This window comes from Chelonoidis abingdonii, chromosome 17 (genome assembly GCF_003597395.2).
Source record: "Chelonoidis abingdonii isolate Lonesome George chromosome 17, CheloAbing_2.0, whole genome shotgun sequence".
Classification (NCBI taxonomy): Eukaryota; Metazoa; Chordata; order Testudines; family Testudinidae; genus Chelonoidis; species Chelonoidis abingdonii.
This window is the reverse complement of record NC_133785.1, coordinates 17,170,973-17,181,508: the sequence shown is the minus strand read 5'-3', so window position 1 is coordinate 17,181,508 and position 10,536 is coordinate 17,170,973. Positions and strand designations below refer to the sequence as shown.

Genomic DNA, 10,536 nt, shown 5'->3' with positions numbered 1-10,536 from the left:
CTCCTCCCCCACGGTCGGAGTAGCCGGCAAGAAGGAACTGAGGAGCGGGCGGGCCGGCAGGGGTATATATTACCTGCCATGGCGGCGCCACTCTAGGGGGCGACCTGCCGGCCTGCTGGAGTTGCTAGGGTAAAAGTCTTCCGACGAACGTGCACGCGCGGCGCGTACACCTACTGGCATGGATATGAGCAATCACTCGAAGAAGAAAGTTCTGTTATTTACAGCATTGTTCATTTAATGTAGGCTAAATACCAATACAAGCTTTCTACACAGGTTTGTCCAGTAAATGAGTTATCGCAATATCAGCAGTGAGTCTCCAACTTGTTATATATCAAGACTGTGAGCAATACTTTCTTTGCCACAAACTTCACAAGTAGTAAAGCTAGCGTGCTTCGTTTTTAATCATTTTCACATTATATACAATCTATACACACACAATTCTATATAAATAAAAAATAAAATTACTGATGTTAGGATTAAATAAATTAGAAGGGTGTGGTTTGTTTTTTTTTATTTTTTTGTTTTTTAAGTGGGCTAAATTTTCACTGTTTAAAATACTTAACTCTATAGAAAATTTGTTCTGGACGTTCAGAGTTAGTCACAAGGACCTCTGCACATCCTTCTTGCATGCAGCACAGCCACTGATTTTCATGCCACTGACTGGTCAATTTGCTGTTTAGAGCCACTTAATACCATCTCATGACTAGCATAGTAAACACTACAGAGAGTTAGGCACATAAATCCCCTGGGCAGTGGCAAGAGTAGAGTCCCCTAAACACTATGGGAGTCAGTACAAAGATTCAGTGGACATTCACAGATAAAATGCCTTTTTAACAGAAAGGACAACTCAAACTTTTATTTTGCCCTTGCAGGTGCCTAAAACAGCCCCTTATCCTTTGTATTACAGTGGAATCCAGAGGTCTGGATCAGGATTGGGATCTCATTCTTCTAAGTGATATGATATACAAGGACATTTTCTGCCCTGAAGAGCTTAAGGTCATTTTCCTTCTAATTTACACAACATGCATTCATGCTTTGGTGCTCACACATCCTAGGCAGTGGCAAGTGGAAAAAGTCCAATTTTCTAACATGGTTTTGACCCATGGGAATCAGAACCACATATGAATTAAAGTCAGACAGAAAATCGCAGGGAGCCCAGCGTGATGGTTTGATCATAATTAGCTGCATAGGGTCAATTCCTATGAAAAAGTACCAGACCCAGCATATCATCTCACCTTGAATGCCAGATGTTCCACAAAGTATCCTGCTCCATTGTTCTTCTCACTTTCATATCGGCTACCTACCCCAATCCACACACCCACCTAACAGAAGAGAGATGAGCTGAATAAATACAATTAGGAAATATAGCTAGCAACATATGCAAGTTTCCTGTCACTAAGTGTAACACCTGGAGTTTAAGACAACCCCACTGCTAGTACTAGGACATACGCTACCACCCGCATTGAAGGCTCGTATTGTTTTCTTTTTTAAAAAACAAATCTAGTCTATTTATGCCATTTACCTTGCCACATAAGATAATATTTTTCTGAATTTTATCAAAGATGTATTAAGCAATGAATGGCTGTCACAGTCAAGTGTAAGTAAGTCTGAAAGCTAATTCCATACAAATGCAGGTGGGAGATCTGGGCAGAGCAAGAGAGCATCAATGGACTTTTCAGACATTTGTTGACTCATTCCAAAGCAAGTTTTGCCTTTTATTTAAGGTCCAGTTTGCCCAGAACCACAATCAAGTAAACACAAATGGCTGAATCTGTACTGCTAACCTTGGTTCCAACAAGGGCTGGTCTTCTTTGAAAGACTAGTACATTACCTGAACTGAGTTAACAGTGATCATGGGAGGAGTCCAAACTCATTATAAACTTACTGTGCATGTAGGCTGGTTGGATTCCTCAGAAGCCACGCGGAGGCCGCTGTCCAGAGACGTAACTTGTGTCTCTGGAATGTTATGGAGTGCCTGGGCATAGGTAGCTGCACCTCGATTTCTCATCAAACTCATCAAGGCTGGCTAAAGAGAAAGCCACCATCAAACAGCAACTCACACTATACACAGAGCTACCAACATACAGGATTGCATGACGGTGCAAACCTAATAAGCTAGTCCAGCAGAACACAGATTCACTTGCTAAAGCTTTCCCACAGTAGATCCCTAACCACTAATGTATATATTTTAAATAATAAGATGTGCCAGATTCTGAGATCTCTGGATACAAGAGCACAGGGATGGTGGGGAGCGGGGTGTTGGCGGGAGGGGGGGGGGGTGTCTCCACAGGTTGAACGGAAAAGGATGAGAGCAATCAAGTGGGCTCAAGGCAAGCCCCAGAAGCAGGAGTCTGGAAGTGGTCCAATTGTTAGGCATTCTTAACGTAAATTGAGATCTTTTGCAGGGCTTTAACCTCATCCCAAAATCATTATATACACAATGGGTCTCCAGAGCCTGATATCTGTACCTCTCTTCTCTTCTTTCCTATGCTAAGATTTGGGACAGACAAGCAGTGTGAGTTTATGTTATCCTTCAGGTTTGTATATCCCCATTTACCAAACACTCGTTCCACAAAGTGTGTATCATGGTAGATCTGTACTAAGTGTACAGTGTACACACATCCTCTCCATTGTAGGGAGAACACAATGAAAGTGATCCATAGTGGCTGCTTATAATGTATTTACAATATATGTAGCAGATTACAAATCAGCTATGTCACTTTAAATTCAAAGCCCTTAGTAGTGCAAGTCCTACCTGTATTTGAGGCCTGTTCCTTCAGCTTCAGCATAGAGCAACACCATTTATTATTAAGGTTAAGATTTTGTCACAGTTTTTTTTTTTTAGTAAAAGTCAAGGACAAATCATGGGCAATAAACAAAAATTCACAGAAGCCCATGACCCGTCTCTGACTTTTACTAAAAATAACTGACAAAATGAGGCTGATGACAAGGAGGAGGACTGAAGTAGCGTGAAAGGACATGAGATCCTGAGCACTGCTGTGGAAGTAGGGGGGTCCGCCAGCACAACTTGGAGCTCAGGGTCCTCCCCCCTTTCTAATTTGCCATGTATCAGTAAGATAAACAAATTAAGAAAGACTATCCATAAGCACCAACAACCTTGCCATAAAATGATCATGGTAGAAATGGGTCTTCAGGAGATTTTTGAATGTAGAAAGGGAAAAGGCCTTGCAGACCAGCTCATTGTTAGAGATGAGCATGGAAAAGGGCAGGCGGATACTCATCGGAGAATCAGACAAAGAGGGAGTTGAGGGTGGTTTCACCAGCAGAAAAGGGGATAGAAGGGCAACACAAAATATGGACCAATGAGAAGGGAAAGGTGAAAAATTATGCAGAGATTTGAAAATAAAGACAAGTTTGAACTTGATATAGAAGAGAAAGATTCAAAGGGTGAGAATTGTTCTAATTTTTTTACAGTTAATTTGTGAGACAAAGTGGAAATTTTCTGTAATAGTTTTGTGAATCCGGTGTACCTCAATTTCCCCAATATTTTGCATGGCTATGGGGCGGCGGAGGATAGATGACTATTTGGTCTCAGGGCAGGCTAAGGCCAGGTCTACACTAGGAACTTACATTAATATAACAACATTGCTCAGGGGTATGAAAAATCCATATTCCTAAGTGATGCAGTTAAATCAACCTAACCCCCCAGTGCACACAGCACTAATTTGACAGAATTCTCACATTCACAAAGCTACAGCCTCTCAGGGAAGAAGATTAACTGATCTGACTGGAGAAGCTCTCCCTGTCAGCATAGGTAGCATCTCCACTGAAGTACTACAGCAGCACAGCTGTGCTGTCAGAGACATAAGTGAACGTTGCCTACCTGTCGGAGCTTGAACAGGTTATTAAAACAACTGGCCATGGCAACTCCATATCTACGGCAAATCCAATCACCAGGACATTGACACCCAGCAACCACCAACCCACAGGGAGATGGCCTTCCCCACTGCACAGCAGGAAAGCAGAGCAAAATCCCACAGGTTGAGAACAAAGGACTGGGAAGGGGCAAGGTGGGTGGGATAAGAGAGGTGGCTGCTGGAAGGAGTAACTGCTCTCACCTGAAAATGACCAAGGAGGTCAGATGGAGAAAGACAAATATCCTGAACATGAGGGTTCACTACAGCCTGGCTGGGCTCTGGGCTCACCAGAAAAGATCTGAACTATGCTTTAATCTTCAGTTCTCTATGTTAACTTATGGACTTCCAGTGCTGTGCTCCAGTTCAGCAATAAACCCGAGTGTTTTGACAGTGCTATTTGAATGTCACTGTAAATACTCAATGAAATGCATTAATCCCCAAAAAGCATACAGGTCTCTACTGGTGATCTCCCTCAGTTGGACTCACTGAACAGAGCTCACAGTGTGAAGCAGGAGTGCTGAAGCCACAGAGGTTCAGTCTAAAGAGGCAGTGAGGTGGCATAGGCTGCTCTGAAGGAAGAGCGAGACCCACAGAGGGTCTAGTACACAGAACAGATTCTTCCTGGAGATTGCTTTAAAGCTGGGGGCATAGCAGCGATCCCGTGGATCTGTGACAGTTTGTTCTGTGCATTTTGACAGTTCTTTGCATTGTCTGCTACACTGTTTTCCCTAGATCAGCAGTTTTGAAACTGTGGGTTGCGACCCAGTACTGGGTTGTGGAATATAAGGCACAGGGCCGTGGCAGCTCTGGTCAGCACTGCCAACTAGGCAATTAAAAGTTCTGTCAGCAGTGTGCTGCCTCCAGCCCAAACACTGGCTCCGCACTCCCATTAGCTGGAAACTGGCCAATGGGAGCTGGGGGGTGGTGCCTGCGGGCGAGAGCCGCGCACAGCTGCTTGTGTGCATCCACTTAGGAGCCAGACCTGCTGTTGGCCACTTCCAGGACGCAGCACAGTTCGCTGTGCCAGGACAGGCAGGACGCCTGCCTTAGTACCCCTGCTGAACGGGACCCGCCCCAGGTAAGCCCGGGCCATAATCCCCTGCCCTGAGCCTCCCCAAACCCAGAGCCCTCTCCTGTACCCCAAAACCCTCATCCCTGGCCCCAGCCCACAGCCTGCACCCCCAGCCCAGAGCCCTGACCCCCTTTAGCACCCCATCCCCTTGCCCCAGCCCTGAGACACTCTCACATCCCAAACCCCTCATCCCCAGCTCCATTGGGTCATGGGCATCAATCTTCTTCCACTGGGTCACCAGGAAAAAAGTTTGAAAACCACTGTCCTAGATAACTAGCTCTTGCCCATGTGGATTCTGCACTCAGCAAAAAGGGAAAGTTTTCAAAATAGGAAAACACAACTGCAAAACTATAAAGTTCGGCAGGAGGACCCAAGGCAGGTGTAGCACCAGAAACTATTTTAACTCGTTTTTTAAAGAAGGATTGACATTATGCTGATATTGTCATTGTTGAATGGTCAGGCCTTTGCTGCAGTGGGATCTAGGGCTGAAATTCCCCTTTTTTAAATAATCATATCATCAGAATAAAGAGTTGTAGCAGGAATAATTTTAAAAAAGCAACATCTGTATTACTACTCTCCTCTTTTACCCATTTTCCTACCTCAAATATAATTTGATAAGCTTTTAGAGGCTTGTCTTAATAGTTTTAAAACTTGAAATCATCGTATTCAAAAGACCCCCAAATTGGATAGCAGGATTTCCTTGGATTATGAACTTCAAACAGAAGGTGCAGTACTCTGCTCCCCCACAGCATCAGAAACTGCACCCAGTTTTGACATACACTGAATGACTGTAGTAGGGAAACAGATGTCTATTTATAGATGCCACCTAGATGTCTGGTTAAGACTAGTGTTTCAGCCAGAGACTACTACAAAGGAGCAAAGCCTCCCTAATGTATACAACATCTCAGCACAAACACAGGAACTGGGTGCGCTTCAAAGGCTATACAAGCTTTTAAACTTCTTCATGCTCGCCGGATCCAATGGTGCTGGAAGTAGGGGGGCTGCAGCACCCTCCGGCTTGAAGCGGTTTCCATCCTATGCAGGGTTTACAGTTTGGTTCAGTGGCTCTCAGCACCCCTGGCTGGATCCCTGCCGGGTGGGATGGGGGGTGAGAGCAGGGGGCGTGTAGGATTTAGCCGCCCGCAGGTGCAGCACTGAGGCTCCGGGTAAGACTGATCTAACAGCAAAAAGCAAAAGGAACAGCCGCGCTCCTTGGCCATCTCCGAAGCGAAGCACCCAGGCCAGCTGGTCCCGCCGCGGGCGTGTCGGGGCTCTCGGCACTAAGGGAGGCGGGACCCGACCGGACGGAGCGGGCGCAGACAGGAGCAGCGCCCGACGGAAGGGCCCGTTGGCCTCGGACCGCCCCCCCCCTCAACGGGCACGGCTCCTCCGGCCAGCCCCGCGCACTGGGCCCTGCAGGGGAACGGGCCCCCCGCACCGCATCCCCCATCTGAGCCCATCCGCAACGGGACAGACAGACCCAGGCCGGGCCACTGTCGGTCCCCGGGGCCTCGCCGTCCCCGTGACCTTCTCGGCGGCCGGGCCTGCCCCGGCCCCCTCCGCAGCTCCTCCCCCAGGCCCCAGCGGGGCAGCAGCGCGCGGCCACTCACCGAGGAGCGAGGACCCCGCAGAAGGGTTCGGCCCGCGGCACAGCCAGCCCGGCACACCGAGGAGGCCGCCATCTTGTCACCTTACCGCTACCGAGGCCTGACTGACCCCAAGCGGGGCGAAAAAGACGCATGCGCGGAAAGACAAGCCGTACACGCACAGGAGCGCACGCGCAAGTAGGCAAGCTGGCGGGGGATACGCATGCGCAGGGAGAGACGGTCGCATGGGCGGAGACTGGGACAGCTTTTTAGAGCATGCGCAGCAATGGGTATAGCAAGGGTGAGACCGTGTTGCGCCCTCTGTTGGTTGGAGGTCGAGGCTTCGGGGCCTGCCTCACTCAGGCAAAGTGAATGCGCAGGCGGCCCAGCGCCCGAGCCCCTGCCCGGGTTGGAAGAGCCCCACTCTCCCAAGGGGGGTGGATACCTGCAGCCTGGGGCAGAGATGAGCCCTCGCCCCTGCTCACGAACCCCCACGGGAACTGGGCAGGGGCAAGGCCAGTCTCCTGCTAAGCCTTGGGCTCCCCAGGCCGGGCATCCAGCAGCCCCTGCCACTGACAGGCCAGGAGGGAAGCACCTGCTGCTGCTTGCTGGCCTTGCTCCGCATGGCCCAGGCTGCAGGCGGGAAACTCATCAACCCGGAACCAGAGCCGGATTAACCTTTTGTGGGCCCCTCTGGAGGGGGCAGGGGTGTCAGGCCCCAAGTGAGGGGGCGGCCAGGAGCAGTGGGGCTCAGCCTGGGGTGGGGACGCTTGGTCCAGCTCAGCGCAAGGGCAATGTTTATAAACTGGCAGCCGCCAGACACACACTGGCCTGCCTGGCCTTGTTCTGCACTACATGCCCTTCCGCCATCCAGCACCCCCCAATCCTTTAAGCCCAGTGCCCCTCAAAACTCCCCCAGACTTCCAACAACTGCACAGCACCCCATAGAGACACCCCCCGCACTGCCCAGTTCCCCAACACAAAACCTCCCCCATTGTCCAGCTCTCCCTCCCCCAGACCTCCTGAGATCACTCCTGTGCTGGACTTCCCTTGGTGAGGGGCCAGAGGCAGCCTCATGGATACATTAGACAGGTCCATAACAGGCCCTTTCTCAGTGTGGACTTGGCACCATTGTAAACCTGGTTCTGCTCAGAGCTCAGCTGCTCTCTCTCCCTCACCTCCCACCTGTCAGCACTGAGTCAGGCCCCAAGGCATCACCTCCATCAGTTTATCTCCTGCTGACAAAAACATCTGACACAATACTCATCCATATATAAAGCTGCAACAGAATGAGGCACGTTTTCCAAACAGTGTTGGAGCCAAACGGTGCAAGTCCAGCCCCAGCAGTTTGGGTCAGATTGAGCTGTTTTTTGAGTATGTTAATTTTATATTGAATATAGTCATTCATTCCCTTCCCTGTTGCTCTCTCTGCTTCTTAGTGGCTGTTCCAAAGCCGGAGTGGCCGTGGCACCACCTAGCATTAGCCTTCTTAAAACAAAGTCAAACAATTGTAAAAAGTATTCAGCGGGACTGGTAGAATAAGGCCACGATTATAAATAAGGTAGACCAAACAGACAGTATTTAAGAGTGGCTATAACGATGTAATCTGATGAAATGGTCAGCACTGACATGGATTTGAGGCTAGCACTGACAAATGTCATGTTAATAAATGGCAAAAATACTTGCTTTGCGTAACAACACAGTTTATTGAGAAATATTCATAGATGATTGGGTTTTAAGTCAGATCATATTTTCAAATTAAGTCTTAGCAGTGCAACATGAGTCAGGCTAGATAACAGTTAATTATCAGAACTAATTCCTGCCTTCTGTTAACTCCTTTACAGGTCTAACAGTCTATTCACTGACTAAACACATTTTTCAGGTCCTGTATTGACTAGATGCATTAAGCTGTAGAGGTCTTCAAAGGAAGTGGTGGGGCTTGGACACTTGAAAATATTCTGTAGGAACAATCCTGTCCTGGGCAGCTAATGGACTGGATAATCTAATGTGTCTTTTCCTTTTCTGGCATCGATGATTTTCTCAAGAACCACAACATGTACAGTATTGATAATAAATAGTAAGCAATACCCCTATGTCACTGAATGCACTCCTGTATTCACACCTTACACAACTGTAATAATCTTTGTACAAAATATGCCTTGTGAGGTATCATTTGAAAACTAATAACTCATTGATCAATAATGGCATGGTGAAGTGCATGTAGCAACATTATATGGAAAGTTATGAATATAAGCTGAAGTTATGACTAAAATGTGTCGACCAGGTAAGTCTGGGGAGCGGGTAAATCAGCTTCCTGAAGACAAAGGACAAACTGACACTTCTAGTCAGGGGTCATTAAAGTTGATTGGCAATCACTGGTCAAGTGGCTATTCTTTGGCAGTGAAGGTGGGGGATAGTAACAGACTGATTTACATTTTAACCAACACCATGGAACCTCTTTCATGGCTCCATCCGTATAGCTGGACGGAATTTCATCTAGGGGTAACCCTCAGGAAAATGCATTTCAAAGGCCAACCAGCCTATAAAAGGGGGGAGGGAACACCTCAGATACATACCCACTCACTCTCTCTCACTTTTTCAGCTGAGAAGACAAAGGAACCAGCCCTTGGACTCTGAGAGAGGCACTACTTGAAAATTTAGTCAGCTCTGGTGCTGGGAACATTTGGTAAGAATTTTACCTTAAACTGAGTATAGTTTGTTTAAGTTTAGTTACTAGAAAGTGATTTTTCTTCATTTCTGTTGTAACCATTTCTGACTTTAATACCTTTAATTTGTACTCACTTAAAATCTCCCCCTTTGTAGTTAAATAAACTTGTTTTATTCTTTATTCAAATCTAATTCAGTATTGTGTTTAAACTGAATTGTTTGGTAACTCCAGTTAAAGTAGCAACTGTTGTACAATGACAACAGACTAATATCTGGACTGTCCAGGCAAGGCTGTATGGTGCCAAACACATTCTTTGGGGAAAATCTGGGACTGGGAGCGTGGTGAAATCACCCTGCAAGTGGTAACCAATTCTGGTGGAAGCCAGGAGCTGCTGGCAAACTGCAGCTATACACAGACACTTGGGCTGTGACCTGCATGCTGTTCACAAGGGGCCCAGGTTGGGAGTTACAGCAATGCATTGTGAGGTACTCAAGGTTGCAGAACAGGTGGTGACAGTCCCTTACTGGTCGGGATTGCACCCCAGAAAGTGATACTCTGATCTTAGTGTGTTCTCTCTCTCTCTCTCTAATATAATCTGTGCATAGTCACAGCTTGGCCCATGTGGCAAGGTTGGAGTTTGCTCTTGGTTATTTTACCCACAAAGTTGGAAATGGGATGCAGGGAGGGGACAAAATCTTAGGCAGCCTCCAGCCTGTAGGCTGGTTCAATATTGCTCTTTGCAGGGAATTTTGCACAGTCAATAGAACTGTTTGTCTGGCTCAATTGAAGAGCATAATTTAATTAACCAGCCATGTGGAAAACTCTCAAGTGCAGCTTCTCTCCAGTGATATTCCATAAGAACGGCCATACTGGGTCAGACCAAAGGTCCATCTAGCCCAGCATCCTGTCTTCTGACAGTGGCTAATGCCAGGTACCCCAGAGGGAATGAACAGAACAGGTAATCATCAAGTGATCCATCCCCATCACTCATTCCTAGCTTCTGGCAAACAGAGACTAGGGACACCATCACTCAAGTTAAGGGCCACACACACACAGATACAATCAGAGATGGTTTCTGGGTCTGAGGGGATTCTCAGGGGCAGAAGATCTTGTGTGTGAAGTGGATTCATAAGCCCATGAGATCCCAGATCTCCTGTGTCTAGAGAAGATTCCCAGCAGAAGGAGATTTCAAGTTTGAGATAGATTCCCAGTTTGTCCAGTAGCTAAAGTGGGGTCATAAGGGCAGATGATCTTAGGTCTCCAGTGCCCAAAGCAGATGCTCAGCAGTAGGAGATCCTGTGTCTGTTAGAATCCCAGTGGCAGGAAATCCCA

General features: G+C 47.4%; 1 protein-coding gene across 1 annotated transcript in view; it reads right to left on the bottom strand.

The window, feature by feature from the left end:
* UQCRC1 (ubiquinol-cytochrome c reductase core protein 1) overlaps positions 1-6,727 on the bottom strand; it is a 23,580-nt gene extending 16,853 nt beyond the window's left edge. Inside the window, exons 1-3 of the mRNA XM_032801325.2 lie at positions 6,561-6,727; positions 1,886-2,026; positions 1,236-1,322 (exon numbers count right to left, since the gene is read on the bottom strand). Of these exons, the coding sequence (XP_032657216.1) occupies positions 1,236-1,322; positions 1,886-2,026; positions 6,561-6,632 (300 nt within the window). The 5' untranslated portion in view covers positions 6,633-6,727. The remainder of the gene's footprint in view (positions 1-1,235; positions 1,323-1,885; positions 2,027-6,560) is intronic.
* Between the last annotated feature and the right edge of the window lie 3,809 nt (positions 6,728-10,536).